Source organism: Merops nubicus, unplaced genomic scaffold, assembly GCF_000691845.1.
Source record: "Merops nubicus isolate BGI_N331 unplaced genomic scaffold, ASM69184v1 scaffold5374, whole genome shotgun sequence".
NCBI classification, from domain to species: domain Eukaryota; kingdom Metazoa; phylum Chordata; class Aves; order Coraciiformes; family Meropidae; genus Merops; species Merops nubicus.
The window spans coordinates 270,406-288,818 of record NW_008603672.1 but is presented as its reverse complement, the minus strand read 5'-3'; the positions used below and the strand labels follow the sequence as shown (position 1 = coordinate 288,818).

The following is an 18,413-nucleotide window of genomic DNA, read 5'->3' as shown; positions in this document are numbered from 1 at the left end:
TCCCTCCAAAGCAATATTTCCAAACAACATTTTGTTTCTCTCTCATAACTGCGGTTTTAGTGTTTCTTTTATATTACTTTGCCCATGGCCACAACTGAAGAATAGAAAAGACCTAAGAAAATGTGAAAATTAAGCAAAACTATTCCCAGGGTGTTTCTTCCCCCCTAGAATAAATTTGTACTGATTTAAAATTCAACATTCTAGATGCATTTCAGACTCAAAGCAAAACAAATGTCAATCCCTCAAATATCAAAAGTAAGCTGATGATATTCTCACACCTTGTCCCATCTTCGTGAAAGCAAATATTTAAAACAGAAAGAATGAAACAGCTTTGCCACTAGTCATCTAGATCTATGATCTTCTATTCATTATATTGAATACTATTCATTATATTGAATGCCTAGTATTCAATATAATGAATACTTTTATCATACTAAAAGTAAGATATTTGCTACAAAATCCTGTTCTATGGATAATATACAAACCAAAGTATTTTCATTGGATTAATAAGAAAAACAAAATAGATACAAAGTTATTTTAGGCCAACCCATGAAAACAAACGACCTTTATCTGCAAACAGAATGATTTCCTAAAAATGGTACAGAAATAGGCGTGCTCTGTCTCTGCACGACAGAAAGTTCTGCTTCAACTCATGTTTCACAAGGATGTAAAATTAAAATTGGACATTTATGACAATTTTGTTCACATATCACCCACTTAATCCACTTCAAAGGCAGAATCTTCTCATCATTCTTCCCCAAGACATCATAGTTGTCCCCTAGATGTTGACCCACCTTTATATACATAAAACAATTCTTGTCAGTCTATGCTTTTATACTAACATATTCACTGACATGTTTAAAAACATTTAGAAAAACAGTTACCCCATCTAATCACTTCTGTTCAACACCCATTTTTTATTAATGAAAGAAACGTATATTTGGAGGTCATAAATTTTATAATTACAGAATCACAGAGTCAGTTTCGTTGGAAGAGACCTTTAAGCCCAGCCATTAACCCAGCACTGCCAGATCAGCACCACATCATGTCCCTAAGTGCCACATCTGCATGTCTTTTAAATGCTTCCAGGGATGGTGACTGGGCAGCCTGCTCCAGCGCTTGATAACCCTTTCAATGGAGAAATTTTTCTTAATATCCAACCTAAACCTCTCCAGGTGCAACTAGAGGTTCTTTCTTCTTGTCCTATCACTCATTATCTGGGGGAAGAGACTGACCCCTAACCTCCTTTCAGGTAGTTGTAGAGAGTGAGGAGGTCTCCCCTGAGCCTGCTTTTCTCCAGACTAAACAACCCCAGTTCCCTCAACCTGCTCCTCGTGTGACTTGTTCTCTAGATCCTTCACCAGCTTCACTGCCCTTCTTGAGACATACTCCAGCACCTTAGCAACGACCTTCTTGTAGTGAGGGGCCAAAAACTGAACCCCGTATTCAAGGTACAGCCTCACCAGTGCCAAGTACAGGGGGATGATGACTTCCCTAGTCCTGCTGGCCACACTGTTTTTGATACAAGCCAGAATGCCATTGGCCTTCTTGGTCACCTGGGTACACTGCCAGCTCACAGTCAGCCAGCTGTCGACCAGAACCCCCAAGGCCCTTTTCCACCAAGCAGCTTTCCACATATGCTGTTACTCGTGTTTGTTTCATTGTCTTATATGTAATTTACAATGTATAAATATCTGCTAAAGTTCAGTAATCTTGAATTATTTAATTGAAACAGAAAGATATCAACTCCTGATTCTTACACTGAATTAGTACATTCCAGCAATAGAAATCAGATGCACAATTAGTGTTTCTTCCACAACAGTTTTGCTCCTAATTTCTCATTATATATCGTAAGCCTACATTAAGTGCTTTAAAATTCAGACTTACAGTGCTGTCAATATAGGCTTCAGTCCATACTACATCGTGCTCTTGGTCAATAACCTTTGGTCGGCTAAGAACGTGAAGATATTCCATGACATTCTCTTGAACATCAGCTAAGGTAGAGATCTGAGTAAAAAACCCTGTCAAAACACACAATTCCAAGTTATAAACCAGAAAGAAGAAAGTAAAGAAGATTACAACAAGGAGTATGGATGTATTTTATGTCTGTTATGGTTTCTGCTTGTAGATTTCCAAAGAAATACAAGAAAGGAATGTTTTCATAAGAAGCAGCCTCCAAAAGTAATAACTGGTGAAAACATCAGCCTACAAAACCTTTAGCCAATCTTGAAGGACTGTTCCCAGTATTGCTAAGGACCACTGCACTGTCTGTCCTGAACTCTCAATTTCCAGAAAACATTTGTTGTTTAATGGTAAAGAAGTCTGAGTTATTTTTAAATATTGCATACTTTAAAAATTAGAACTGGAATTACCTTTGCCAAACAATGTCTCATTCAGCCTGTCTAGTTTCAAGAAACATTACAGTTTAGAACTACAAACAAAACAATAGTTGCATATGATCTAAAATGTTTATCCTTCTAGAATATGACCGTACATTAGATAATAACGATACGTTATTTATAAGTGGCAAGTCACAGAAAATGTAGACTACAACCAGAATTGCTTGGCTTAGTGATCAAAGCTTTGTTAATCCTTTAAAACATCTCCTACAACCTGAAAGCATTGAGAACAGCAAAGGCCACAGCTTTTTGAGCTGTCACCACTTCCTTTTCAGTGCTTAGATGCCAAATCTTTATACATCACAAACTTGGCCTCTGGAGCCCACATCATGCAAGGGTGACAAAGGACTGACAAATTTCAAGGCTATCATTTCATCAGGCCTTATTTAAATGTGTCACTTCCCCTTCATATACCTTCCTTTTCTTTAATGAGAAAAGACCAATATGGAATCTTCATGAAAGAGACTTTGGTACAATTTTAGTCTTATGACAAGACCACAGTTTCTGTGGAGCTGGAATATTAAGCTTCAGCAGAAAACATGGCAGCTGCAAAGAACTTTTGAGCTGTGTTTATTGTAGACAGGGCCAATTTTGGCAAGATTGCAAAGGTGCTCTGCAGTCTGAATGTTAGAAATCCCTGATTCAATACAACTGCCAGTAATTCATGAATTAAAGAATTGATGTTTCTATATACGCTTCATCTATGCATTAATTAAAATGCAGTGTAAAAATAGTCTAGCAGATATCTGTAAAATTAAATGAGTCATAACAGTAACTTAATGCATATTTTCAGCTTAAGAAAACACAGAGGTAGTATTTTGTTTATTTTTTCAAAACCAATTTGATTATCGTATGCTAATAAATATTCCTAGTACAGTACTCATAATATAGTATACCATTCAAATATTCAATTTTCCATTTACAGATTTATTTTTTTTTCCTGTTAAGTCTAGCGTTATGTGAGGACATTAACTGACTATGACATATCATCAAGCTTCAAGTCTTTCTTCAAAACTGGGCTTTTTCTTTGTCTAAGGTTCTGAAAGCTTTTTCAGCCACAGAGTAAAATGACTGCTATAAGTTTAGTAAGGAAAACGCTACTTGAGAAAGCAGGATTATATGTACACAGTGAAAAAAACATTATAGTGTACTTTCATGAATTATTGGCTTAGAACACTTAGAGGAAAACATAAGGTGTACATTGCTCATTCTGAAATGCTACCTGCTCCAATTTTGGGTCCCCTAGGTATGTTTCTTCCTCCTGTGAGTAATAGGGGACACTTCAATCTATACAGTCCTTTTAATTTGTTGTAAATGTCAACACGTAGTCAAAAGATGCCAATATGAGCTACTCACATAGAGAATCTCATAAATTATATACATACACACGTATGTATGTATATAAACATGCTATGGTTTATAATACTTCTAATCAAGGATTCAAATTACTTAAGAACTGTGTGGACCACTCATTTTAGAGGTGATGACCTACATTTCTCTAAGGAGTTCGGAGTGCCTGAATTTTGGTACGTTTTATTTCAGAAAACTTACAAGGCAGTCGATATTCAGAGTCCGTATTCAGCACTGTTTGCAGGTTTCAAGTTACACACTCAAAAGCACAGGCTACTCAGAAATTCAGAAAAATTACACAGAAGCACAAATAGAATAATTAGCCTTTTTCCTTCCTTCCTCCATCTTAAGACTAGTGTCGTGCCGTGGTTTGGCACAACACCATGGGTTTTACACCTTCTGTTTACCCCAAACCAGGACAATATAATGGTTGTAAGTTAGAACCACAACATTCGAAGGAAAGAGCACAAACTCTGCTCATTTCTCTGTAGGAGATTTAAAGCAGGGGATCTCCACGTACTCCTTTTCTCTTTTTAGCAAACATATTTTCAGTTGTCTCCATGGACAAGCTTTCAGTTGTCCTTAAGGAGAAGACTTAGTCACTGTTTTGCTTCAGTGTTTTCTAGGCAATGTACATCAACACTCCAATACTACTTGTGTTTAACTCGTGTACTTTTCAATGCATGGCATGCTAGTCCTTGCACTTCTTTTACAGCTGTGTGCAAAATTACAGTTGGAGCAGAGATCTGCTTGCACTGAGTAATGCACAGTGAACAACAGGACAACATCTGCATTTAAACTTTTCCTATATAAATGAGCATATTACATAATGCCTGAAAAGCCAGAGGAGAGGAATTTAACTACTTCAAAAATTGGTATTGTACCTAAGCTGATAAAAACGTCTTTTTTGACCAAGATGTATTTTTTATTTTTGGTGTAAAATGACAATGCATTCCAATTGCCTCCTGAAATGTTTTTACATCAGTTTTTCAAGTGAAAAATAAAATAAAAAAAAATAATAAAAAAAAAATCTGGATTACTCAAAAAGAAACAGAAAACAGAACTCAATCAGAAACACTTCAGTGTTGTGCCATGCAGGTTTCTACAGATTACAAACCACTGATAATGTTGTAACATAATGTTGTAACCAGTGAGTATGACAGATGAAGAAGTCAAAGGTAGCAAGTGGAAGAAAAAGTGATTAGTGTGAGAAAAATGTGCATTTTAAATCATATCTGTGTTTCACGGATTTATTCCTGTCTCAGGCTGCAACAGATGAAAGGTTGAAAAAGTGTGTTAGAGACCTTATTCCTTTTGATCATCTTGCTTCAAGTAACTGAGTTTAGTGAAATGCAAAAATTGCTGCTAAAAATATATAAAAGACAAGACTCAGATTAAGATGGTGTCATAAGACAACTCTATGGATTCTTTCTAGTTTTTTTTATAATGTGATCTCAGGGATGGGTTTAATTTGTAATTTCTGGGAATAGTCCCTCTCTCGCACTGAAGATTTTTTAATCTCCTTATGAATGTGGCTTGTGCTTTTGTAGCTCACATTAGGAAAATCGACAGTGATTTTACAGGTTCTGTAACTCATGTCATATGAGCAGTTACCTACCTTCTGTGAATTTATGGTTCATTTATTTACTTTGTTACTACAAGAACTTGTTTTCTTTAAGTTTCAGCTTTCTTTACAACAAAGTGAAAGGAATTGCAAAACCTATGTGAAATATATTTCCCATATTTTTAATGCTTGTTCTAAGATTTATTTTTCAATCTTCTCCTAATGGGAAAACTCTACTAAAAGTTACTTTAGTATAGTTAGGGACAGCATTAGATTCATTTTGCTTAATCACCTGAATCATCAAAAAGTCTATATATACTGTGAAAATGAACCATGCATAAAAAATGTCAAACCTCACAAGAATTAGCTTCCTACACTGCTAAATTTATCTCTCTTATCCAGAGATCAGAGGTGCCCCATGGATTCAAAAACCTTACTCTTCTTATAACAAGGTTTAATCATCAGATAAAGACATGTTCTGAAGTTCCTGAGCACAGCTGCTGAGGGCATGTAAGCAATAGCAGCAAACCTGTGCTTAACTTTTTGCATTCTAACACCTGCTTCTCAGCTCCCCACTATGTGAATTATGGCACCTTAGAGCCCCTTACAGTCAGTGCTACTTTTTTTTCCTCCCCATCAGGAAAAAAAATCATAAAGGAAATGGGCAAGATTTGGTAACGACAGGCATGAGATCTGTATATTAATGCAGTTAAAGACAGACACTTGGACTCTGCAAGTCGACTGCCTTTCTGTATCACACAGTCCTTGCAATGTTTTTGGACAGCTTGCTTTACTCTAAAATGTCCACCATTGGACTCATAACTTAAATGCCTCCAATGTATTTTTACATGGAGCAGTACTTTTCATTTTCTGGCCACTGTGCAAAACAGATACAATATTCTTGCAACTAATAAAATACCAGAATTTGAAAATCCTCTTTGTGTAGGGACTAAGGGGGGAATGAATTGTTTCACTGCAGCTGTAAAACTCCCATGGAGAATACTCCCTTGCCCCCCCACCTAAGAGGCCTCTCAGGCAGGTGAACAGTATCTGTAACTGGCTGCCTGCCACCCCCCCCAAGAGCACACAGTGCACGAGGTGCTGGGGTCATGCTAATAATGGGAATGGATGTGACTGGGGCTTCCTGTATGCAGCTCTCCTCTGCTAATACAATAGTCTATAAACTGCTCCAGCTGGGGCACAGTTTGCCTCAGGGCTGATCTGTCCTCTGCTGGCAGTTAGAGAGCTGCTATCAGACCTTCGATATCCAAAGCTTTTTTCCTCTACATTGCTTTCTCAGCCTCTGCTCCTTTGTATTGATGAATCCTCTCCTTTGTCCATTTTACAATATGTCAACCAGTGATGATCAGCAATAAAAATTAAAAGGGAAAAAAAAAAAAAAAACAGAGGCTGTCAGATTACTAATGCAAAAGAGAATTGTACTGAAGAAAACATTTAATCTTGGCTGTTTTGTTAGTAAGTAATGCATTAATTCCCATCCTCCTTTTTACAGCCTTCTGCTTGAAGTGACAGCTGAGGAAAAGGTAGTGCCTGCTTACTTTAAAATCTGGCGCATAACCACTAAGCACTAGGAAACTTCACCTTTGTTCATTTTGGAATCTTACTGAGTCTTTACGCTTTTCCTTTATGTGTGCTTGCTTATGATACAGAAGAGTAAACCACTGCAAATTTCACAAACCGTTCTAAAGGGACGTTGAGGTTCTTGAATGTTCTAATGTATTTAAAATGGTTTGGTGTTTTGCTTCATTAAGCCAGCTCCCTCTAGGTATGCCCTACTTATACATAAAACTGCAACAGAAAAAACATGCTTGGGGTTTTTCAAGGTTTCACCACTGGAGTCTAGAAGCTAAAGAAGTTTTGCGAGGTGGTATGAATTTCCCCTGTGACCCATTTCGAAGGAAAGGACTGCTGTCCACAGTCCAGTCAGCTGGAAACCCTGCAAACAGCCTTCATCTGTGTTGTGCTTCCAAGGGGAAAATCACTGCAAGGAAAATTGATTTTAGGGTCATTGACCCTCAGTGACAACAACATATTTTGGCCCACCCATGCAAGTAGTAAACTGTAGTGCCTCCATTCAGCCAGTTTTTAGACCAGCTTTACTATACTCATCTGTTGTGCTGTAGTCCTTCATTTCCCTAAAAGAAAGTGGATGAGTTGTAGCTGAAAACTATGTAAAAAACATTTCAATCCATACTGTCTGACATAATGACTTATGTGGCTTCTAATTGTGATTTTCAAAGCTACAAATAAGTATTTATTTACTGATCAGAAGTAGATTTTTGCATTGTGAGCTATCAGAGGGCAGGTACTGTAACTCCTAAACTGAGAGAAAAAAAAATATAGAAGGAACAGTCATTAAGCTGTTTAGTTGATTCATGTGAGTAAATTTCTGACTCAAAGTAACATGACTCTGAAAAGAACAAAGTAGTTCTGAAGAATGACAAAGGTGACCACTTTTCCCCCTCTGGGAATAAGGAAGACGTGGACCAGATGATACACTAAGGCAGTCTGTATTGCCTGGTCCTAATTTCTGAGTTGCCGTACTTAGATCTTTATGAATCTGTAGAGCTGAGCTAAAAAGCTAAAAGATTTTGTTGATTAAATTGTCTTCAAAAAAGATGCTTCAAAGGATTTTTATACTATTATTTAAACTAAATTATGGTGTAATATTAGCTGATTAAGACAAGACTTCAAACTGAGTAATTTCCATCAACTGGACATAACAGTAGTTAAAGAAATAATGACTAAATGGATAGCACCTGATGCAATTCATCATAATGTAATGTGGCACCACAGAAAAAAAATAACTTTTTTTTTCCCCAAGAGGAATAGAAAAGGAAAGCATAAAGATTAATTAGAGTATGGGTTTGTTGTGTTGTGTTGTTTTGTTTTGTATTTTTTTCTTTCCCTGAGTCATTCTTACTTATATTAGTCAATCCTTTGACTGTAGCATCACTGTACATATTTCAATGCTCCTTCCTTAAAGAATACAAAACTGTTTTTCTCCAATTACACCATCAGCTCCTCAAGGGACAGGATGTCTGGTGTTTTACATACTGTGCCTAACTCAACAGGACTTGTACCTACTGCTCTTAGAAACCAAGCTAACTGACTAATAACAGCTATATAATAGAACAAATGCTTTGAAAATGAAGTCTGTTCTCTGAAGAAAAATTTAAGATCATATAGTTTAAAAGCTTCATATGTATTTTAAAAACATATAAAGTTCAAATTATTTTGGATTCATTTGTTTTAGTTTTTTTTCTTTTATTTGGTGTTGAGTGTTTGGTTTTCTTTTCTAAGTTGTATGCTACAAGATAAAGGAGTCTTTTCCCTTCCTGGAAAAGAGCAATCCATTCTCTCTGATTAGTTGTCAGTGATACCATATCTGTAAAAGGGTCAGATATGCAGGAAGGCTCAGTAATAGGGTTTTGGAAACCAGGCTATCACAGCTGAAGTTTAACTAACCTTTGTTAGCACAGGCCATCCACTTCAGGTTATCAGCAAAAGCAGCTTCTCTTCCAATCAGATAGGTAAAGATACGAACCTGAAAGCAGAATGCAAAAGAGTACATAAATTAATACTTCATTTAAAACTTATACAGTGGAATTTCAGATACAGAGGTGTAATTCATATGGATAGACCCTTTTTAAGAAAATATTACTCGTTAAACAGCACAGCAGGTTAAAAAAAATCTCTGCCAGTAATGTCTTCATGACAAAATGTGGCTTTTGTTCTGAATGGATGATCTCTTTGGATGCTTTTAGTATCTGACTTTTCAATAAAGCTATGGTTAAACTAAAACCATTGGGGTACAAGGCAAAACTGTAGGTTTTAGATAAATCTCTTCTGCACTTATTTTCAAGGTTCATATGACAGTATCTTTTTCAGCTTAGAGAGAGGTGCCTACAGGTGGCACTTGTGCTATCAAGTGATAGATGGCAGAATCACATGCAGGGTTGCCAAATTTCCCAGAAAGAAGTATCTGTGCAAAAAGCTGTGCAACTGGTCTATGCATGTGCATGAACACAGACATACACGTGAAGACTTTCAGTCCAGAAATCCTAGAAAATTGCATCTTTCCTTAAAATTATGCCCAGATAAGATTTCTTGGCAGAGAAGAAGGGCATACTTTGAAAACATTTGGTGCAGGGTAGGCCTTGATAGATACTAAATTATAACACTTGTCTGCTGGACTCCACAGTTCCACACTGTAATAATTAAATCCAAAACTGCACTTTTGAGCAGCTTCAGAGAGCTGCCACTTAGAAAGCAAAGGGAGATTTCCAGTGAAATATTTCTCTCTTTACCATATGATTTTCTTCATTCTGTCTTATAAAACAGAGAAAGGTTCAGGGTTGTGTTATTTTACAAGCCTTGAAAACAGCTACAAATTTGTCCTCACCGTAAACTGATGACAGCATTTTCTACCTCAGATCTTCTGCTCTCAACCCTATTCTATACATGGAAAATTCCAACAAAGGTAATTGAGTAGGTTTTACCTACATAAATAGTGAATTAGGAGCGTGTTGGAGCATCTTGTCCAGAGCTTCCTCTACCTTATAATACAAGTTTGCATGGCACTCAAAGCCCCAGTATTCAGGTTGGGTCTGTAACCACCTGCATGTTTGCTGAGCAAAGAAATCACTGTCCTGGGTCCAAACCTATTCTAACTAGAAACCCTACAAAGTTCCATAACTTCTTCATCTCCCATTTGGTATAACTGTGTAAAATGGAGCCTAGTGAACCCCACTTGAGCCGACTAAGCTCCCACCAAAAGAACTTGGAGTAGCACCTCACAGCTACAACTAAAGTCCATATTCTGCCCACTGTAGCCCTTGCCATGCCAAGGATTATGCCTCTCATTCCATGTGCCTAAACTTCCACAACCATTTTCTCATTCCTTAATGATTTTTCCAAGCGAAAGAGGACAAGCGCATACTAGACCATATTAGCAAGATGAATACAAGTTGATTATTCCCTTCTATAGCACTGTAAGAACACATCTGAAGTATTGAACTCAGTTTTGGGTTCCCCCATACAAGACAGGCACTAACATACTGCAAAAGACACTCTTGAAGGTGGACTCTAAGAGGACAACACAGCAAGGGAGTTCAGAAGATGATCCTAAAGAATTCTGATTTGGTACAAGGAAAAATGCTTTTCTCATGAGAGTGATAAAATACTAGAAAACATTGCCCAGAAACACCACAGAACCTACATCCTGGGAGATATGCAAAATCTGACCAGACAAGTTCCTGAGTAGCTCAATCTAACTTCACCTGCTCTGAGCAGGGCACTGAAGAAGATGACCTTCCAATCTGAATGACTCTATGAAATCAGCAATATTTTACACAAGAGATTAAAAATTTGACTAATTTTCTGGAAATTTGTAGCTGCAAACATGATGCTAGCATTATATATGAGAAGAAAGGAAATTATGAACTCCATATTGTAACACTAAAAACTGTAACTAAATCCCACCACATCTTTTTATCTTTTTAACAGTATACTTAATAGAAACATCATTATCCAAACTTTTACAGAAACTCTGTTATCATCATTAAAAAGTTACTTTGTACACAACAAAATATGCTCCAGAACAATTTATTCAATAGCTAATTGGGTCTCATACTCACAAAATAGACATGCTTAAATTACACAGAAGGAAATGTCATGATTTGAGAAGCTTATGAAGCCCTCTAATTTAATTGATTTGCAATTAAAAAAGAAAATAAAATTATTTGTTTTTAATTGGCACTTTTTCCTCACTCATAGTGAGGCAAAAGATATTATTTGTAGAATATACCAATTTTATATTAAGTTCTCATAGTTCTTTTTTTTTTCCACAGAACAGGTTTTAAAATGTTTCTGAAACATTCCATCTTTACTGTCAGTTGTGATACTGTATTTCCTCACTGCCCTTTTGACCATTTTCTTAACAGCCAGATCCTGTTTCTAGACATACATGATGTTTTGCATTATTATCATGCCTAGAGACCAGATTTCAATCACAAAACTTTTCCCAGTCTTCGACATAGAATTCGATCATGATTTGTATTGTTTTAAAAGTATACACACTGATTGTACAGTGTTGTTAACTATTTGGATCAAACAGCATGCACAATCCTACTTCAAGACTAAAGAGCACAGCATTAACGAATGGTACTTCCATGCCTTGTTGATGTGTATGAAAAGCATTAAGAAAATCTTATTCTCTAAACACTCATGAAAGGGCACAGTGAGATTTATACCCTCAAAATGCAGCATAAATCACTGTCGCAGTTTATCTTCCTGAAAATGATGCTTGAGTATAGCCTGTGATGAGACTGAGTACCTCTGAGAGATTTATATTTAATGATCTGCTTTAATCTATAAAGAATCAAACTACACAGTGTTCCTAATAAAAGGGGACCAACCTTATCTGAAAGGATGAGCAGTAAGTATTATGCCAGACATGGGCAGCAAACTAACTGCATTAAACCTACAAAAATTTGAACAAATCGGTATCATAGATCATCATGAGAAGTGGGCTGCCTCTGTCATACTGTTGCAAGAATTGTAATGATTTTTTCCTAAGACCATTTTATATATATAGTTTACCTGGTACATGCAGTTTTGTTGGGAAATATTTTAAGCACCATAAAAATAATGCTAAGTGTTTGGCATTACTTGAAAAAATAAAAATAAAAATATAGGCTATAAAAAGTAGAGAGCTAGCACTGAAAATGAGTGATCAGTTTATTTGCTGTTTTCCTTCCCTATCCCAACGAGTTGTGTATTTTTCCCTATGCACTTTTCAGTGTGCATGTTATATAAATGATGCTTACCAGTGTTAACATAAAGTATAAAATCTTCTGTAAAATAAGGTAATTTCAAAATACCATTTCTGTAATGCTTATTACATAATAAAATAACTTATTATTCATAGGAGTTTCATCAGAAAATAATGTAAGATCCCAGGAAAATATTTCAGTTAAAAATAATGCCACTGATAAATTAAAGTTTTTCTTTTACATTGATCTTAAAGACACATTAATAGGTATTATGAATATTGCTTAATACTCCATTCAGAATAGTGAGAAAAATCCTCAAAATGAGCTCTGATGGCAAACAGTTCTGATTATACTTCTGTTTCTGAAAGTTTCATTTGATCAGTTCACTGAACCAAGCAGTGTAAACTTTAGCTACTGCGAGCTTGCAGTGGGAAACATTCACGAGTGTCAAACCATTCACTGTAGAAGTAACTCTACAAAAAAAAAAATGTTTGCCATATTATTTTCTGCTTTCAGAGATCACAGCAATGGCTTAAGTAATAATTTATTAGAACTGAAACTTGCCTGAGTAAGTCTACATTTTAAACACCGTTTTTCAAAAGAAACAGATCTATGTATCTTTTATACTAGTTTTACTCTTCTGGACAGTTGTTTTATGTAATAATTCTAGAGGTGCTGGTACCACCATGCTATAATAACAATAAATAGGGACAAAGTTACTGTGGTCATATACCTGTTTTCTACAGCTATATAAAAATATAACTAAGTCACTATCACAGAAGTACAACATTAATTTACTACGATAAGTTCAAATTAATTCAGCTTCTCCACATGGACAAGACCTATGCAGCGATAGGCTATGCATGCTGCAAAACAGGACAGTGTCACAGCTGCCACTAAACACTAGGTACCAGATTCAGTATCCATCCATAGTCTCAGATACCATGTCAGATAAACGTTAGGTAAAAACTGAATAGTGACCACCAAATTTTCTTCTTTGTGTATTGAAGTAACTGAAAAGCATGTCAGAGCAGTTTTGCTCTGCAAAATTGTTTCATGAAATGTCTATTTTATTCAAACAATCCAGATATGGCAGCATAGTCTACTGATAAATATATATAGTACTGAGGCATATGATTAAAATCTGTATAAATTATAATAGATGGGGAAATATAAAGTGTGTCTCATTCTGTGGTTTGTATTGGACCTTAAAGAAAATAGCACAATGGAAACCACAAGCTGTAATAAGTATATATATTATATACATACACGTACTCTGATAAACCTATATCTGTATCTTATTAAACAACATTTAATATTAGGGCCCTAAAAACTCTTTCAAATCCATATGAAAAGAACATTTTAGTCAAGGCAGACTGAATAAATTCAAAGTTGTTATGGGCCAGTCCCAGAAGATCCAGTAACAACATTTACATAGTCTACATATGCTCTGCCTAAGTGAGTATAAGGCAAATGAGAAAAACACCTTTGAATATTCAAGTACTGTGACTGAATCAAGAGACAATTTTCACCTAAGAATGACTCTGCATCAGAGAGTAGAAGTACCTCTCTGGCAAGAAACATAAAACAGAAAGCAAGCCCTTCAGTTCTGTGTAATTTTGAAAGCTTTATAAAGATACTTGGATCTAAATATTTTCAATATCTGACCTGTAACATATATCAGCAATATTAAAGCTTAAAATGAACTGTTAGCTCTGGAGAAAGGAAGTATTTGCAGGCAGAAGCACTGTTTTGAATTGTTATATGCTATCTACAAAACTGAAAATTGTAGATGATGACAAATTCACTGAATATAAAGCAAAGCTTAATCCAAGAGCAAAAACTTTAATCTTTGGAACTGTACTTGCTATTCCTGCACAGTATGTAGCTCCTAGAGATGTGCCATAGACTACCATTTTTTTGAGCCAATGTTCACAGAAAATGGAGTGAAGCTCCACAGTAACATTACAGAAACTGAAAGGGCAGTAGAACTAAAAGCTTTAATAGAGCTTGTGACTTTCTCACTTCATATTTTTCTACTTTGAGTGTTGAATGGCAAAGAATACCATTTGAGATTGATGTATTTTAATTATCTTTAAAACAGCAGCTGTAGAAATCTCCCAAATATTACCTTGTTATTATGTCTCATTCCTGACCTAGAAGGATCACTTCTGGGAAAGCACACTCCATTCGGTAACTATTCTTACTAAAAGATTTCTGTATAAGCTCAAATGATTCTGAACTGTAGAATCACATTCACACGAAGCAAGAGACCAATCTGAACAGTGATTTTTCTGATAGTCAGCTTCTACGTTCAAGATTGTGGATTCTCATCCAAACCACTAGTCCATAGTGAGCCAGTGAGAAGCAGGACAACATGTCAACAGTTGTCACAAGTTGTGTTGGTTACTACTCTCATGTACACGGCAGAATTAAAGAATGTTAAGGCATTGAACCGCCAAGCTCAGGAGTTCAGAAAAACCTGAACACAAGTAAAATACTTACATTAACAGTACATATTGAACTGCATATATTACCATTATTTTTGATTTGTTTTCCCTCTGGTTTTCTAGTCTGTTTTACACCCTTGTTACCTTACCTATGCACAGAACATGGTTCAGATTACACAGGTAGTTTCTCTATTCTTTGTTGCATCCTCTCAAAGTTTGAAAAAATAAAGAGTACTGCTAATAAGTGTCTTGCTTTTACAGCTAGGGAATTTTGTGAAGTTTGAACCTTTAAACTCTGGACAGACGGCTTATATAAAATCTCAGAGATGCATATACTCAACCATTAGTGAGGAAACCCAAGAATGATGATTTACCTGACAGCTATTTCAGTGCTAACCACTTCATCTGAAATATCCACTTAACAGTTTCATCCATTATGCATGGACTAATCTGCAGTCCCTGAACTGTCCTCACCTCTGAAATGTCATTTAACTAGCAGCACAGCAAAGAGAATAGGGACCTTCTTCTATCTATGTTAAGCAAGACGAGTCAATCTGCAAAATTCTACACACTGGAACTGTGAAGTTATATCTTCATGCCAAACAGCTGGTAAAATAGTATTTGCAGAAAATTAAAATGCAGTGTGGGAGGGGAAATGGGACTTCTGCTTGCAGCTGACAGTGCAGACCTCTGTTTGCAGCTGCAAACTATTTCATGGACACCTTCAGCAAAACAGTTTTTCCTTTCTGGCTCAGCAAGAAATAAAAATAGTTCTGTGGCAGGAGCTATGGAATTTAAGTTAGAAGTGGGATATAGGGATGAAATTCAAGTTCCCATAGTTATAAGTTATGGTGGTCCAGTAATGCCCTGGCAAGTCTCTGCATAGATGAGCACATGGACTGATGGAGAACAATGGGTCAACATGAGACTGACTGCCTGAACTCCAAAGCAGCCTCACCACAAAGAATTGGCTTAACTGTTACAGGAGCTCTCAAGGTGGGAATCTGGGGCAGCCCTGGAGGTTTTCCCAGGCAACTTATGCTATAGCTAAACAACTTGATAGCCACTATTTGTACACTTTAAAGTGTTAATTATCTGCTTGGTTGGAGAATCTAGCTACCCCAGAGACTTCTTCAAGCAATTCCTGATGTAGAATTGATCAGACTGTATAGAGAAAAGATACTTGCATTGTAGCATAGTAGAAAGTCTGAGGAACAGACATACAGGAAAGTCTTTTGAACATACTTAAGGTAGTTACGAGATGTTTTGTACATAATTTATGATAATAAGTAGTAATATTCTGGAGTAGTGATACACAACCACAGGCCAGCCAGTAGAATGACAGTTCAGAGCATCTCACCCAATACAGCTGAAGACACTGTTGCAAGGACGTTTATCATCTAGGCAGCATGCGGCCATCCTGTTAAAAGATGCTAAATTCCCCACTTGAGTATTACCCTATCCAAAGACACCCCCCAAATGGTTTAACATTCTGCTCTTTGCAACAATCTCAATGGTGCACAGATCAAAGAACTTCCAATTTTCATTTGATCAACATGACAGGAGGAGCAGATGAGTCCAGAGCTGGTCTAGGTTTGATTTATATGCTGTGATTCAAGATTTGCAAAAGCAGTTCTCTAATTGCCTGAATTTTGTGAAATTAACAATGGAAAAGGCTACCATTTATTTAGGTCTCTTGCACTTGTTAATAGAAATTTTCAAAATAAAAAATCAGCGGTTTCCCTTAACATATTTTAACCTGTGCTGCATTCCATCATCTGAAAAGTGAAGAATCATCCAGGAATAAGATGACTTCTCCTTGTGCTGACATTTCTTCTGTATTCTGCCTAAATTTATTCATGTGTTATCTAAAAGGTAGTGAACATTCTGACAGGTTAGTATATATATATAAAAAAAAAAAAAAATCCTGAAGTGTTTATCTTTATTAAAAGCAGAGTAGAAATACTAATGATTTTCATTAAGCACTTGTGCCACTCTTCTAAATACAACCCAAGAGCTACATTTTCAAACTCTGTTGCTGACAAAAAGCAAAGTTCTTGCTCACTCTCTTTGAATATGACTAAGAGAGCACAAGGGAAGAATCAGGGAAACTTAACAGAGCTTGAGGTAAAGAGAAAAAAACTTCATTTTTAAACTCTCCTGTGCATCCCTTCCAGGCATGTCCATTTTCTTATTCAGAAAAAAAAAATTGCATTAGGGAGGTTCCCCATTCTTCGAAAGTCTACTAAAAAGGTAAAAAAAAAAAAATAAAGAAAAATAAAATTGGGGGGGTGTGTGGTAGAAGGCAAATTTAACTTTACAAGCTTTACAATTTTTGGTGGCAGAACTGACAGTTACATCACATTCTGATTTGCCAGAGTTAACTTCTGATTCTACAGTTTTGCTATTTCAGTTCTATGTTGTAAATTACTTGTCTTTTCAAACCAGCCTGTCTTCCTGTTGATCATGAATTTTTCATCCTCTCTTTTTTCTTACCCTTTGTTAGAGTGGAAATATCCTTGAAATTAGTTACCTAGGATAAACTTATAAACTCATCATCCCTTAAGCCTTCAATAACTGGCTTTTTTTCCTTGGAGTCCTGCTGCTTTATAAGTTTCTGATGTCTCTTTTACTTCCAAATTTAGAAAAAGCTTGAGGTTTTATTCACACTTCCATTTCTTCCTTCCCAACATTACACTGTGCTTGTTGCCACCTCAAGGCTGGTCTTCAGCATCACTCCTCCTGACATAATCTCATCCTCCTATTCCTCTCTCCGGCATCCTTTTCTACAGCTCTACCTCAGCAGATGTCAATGCAAAAAGAGGAAATCAATACTGCATTTGCTTCCTGTGCTAAGAAGATGGCATTACCCCACCACACTTCCCTGCAAGCAACAGTCTGGATGCAGTCATAAATGTTTTTGAGAGTCATACTCTGATCCATTCATCAAGGTCAATATGATTCACATTCAAAAAATTCTGAACATTACACAAGTCTTTGCATAAGTAACCTTTCCAAATTTGAAAAGGGAAAAACGTAGCATCTGTAAAATGTAACAGTTTTTGAGATGTGTTCTAATTTCTAACTTTAACCTAGACACACAGAGAGCAATCTGAAAATAATAGACAAATTCCAATTGTACCCCAGTGGATCTGGTTCTTGCCAAAGGCGTTACACGGCAAGGAACAGGCATGGGAAAGGAGCAGTACAGATGCAAGGTCACTCAAGAAACTTCACCTTATAGCTGAATGTCTTCATAGCTTTTTTTTTTATTTTTATTTTACTTCCTTTTTTATTATGAAGTGGTGAAAAATGAGTTAAGGATGTATTGATAAGTTAGCAGGAAATTCCAAGAAGACAACTCTTTAAAAGAGCACATGAAATTCTACTGTTAGCAGGAAATTCCAAGAAGACAGCATTTTAAATGAGCACACAAAATTCTACTGATGAGGACTACAAAATCCTGTGATACAAGGGAAGATAGCACTGCTACAATATGTTCTGTGCTATTAGAGAGCTCTACTCCATAAGGTGCTGAAAGATTCACACTGCACTCAGCGCAAGGAAGCCATGAAACTGAAGCCATTACCTCATGATATTGAATCTTTGTTATTCAGTAAAAGGTTCTTCATTGTTAATTTTTCTATCTAGTATTTGAAATACCTCTTTTGGAAAAGTTTGCATTTATTCATTTCCTCATGTTTTCTCCTTGCTGCAACTGTATACTGTGCCTAGATAATTTTATAACAGTGTTTTCTACTATAGTAAATACTGATGGAGCAGTTAACAGAAACAAATCCCAACTAATTAATAGGTCTATTTAAGTGGAAAACAAGATATTGTAAGCAAAAAC

General features: G+C 36.2%; 1 protein-coding gene across 1 annotated transcript in view; it reads right to left on the bottom strand.

Annotated features, from left to right (window-relative positions):
• Positions 1–1,887: 1,887 nt before the first annotated feature.
• LOC103771459 (voltage-dependent calcium channel subunit alpha-2/delta-3) overlaps positions 1,888–18,413 on the bottom strand; it is a gene marked incomplete at its 3' end in the record, with an annotated part of 286,197 nt that continues 269,671 nt past the window's right edge. Inside the window, exons 12-13 of the mRNA XM_008938755.1 lie at positions 8,803–8,881; positions 1,888–2,021 (exon numbers count right to left, since the gene is read on the bottom strand). Of these exons, the coding sequence (XP_008937003.1) occupies positions 1,888–2,021; positions 8,803–8,881 (213 nt within the window). The remainder of the gene's footprint in view (positions 2,022–8,802; positions 8,882–18,413) is intronic.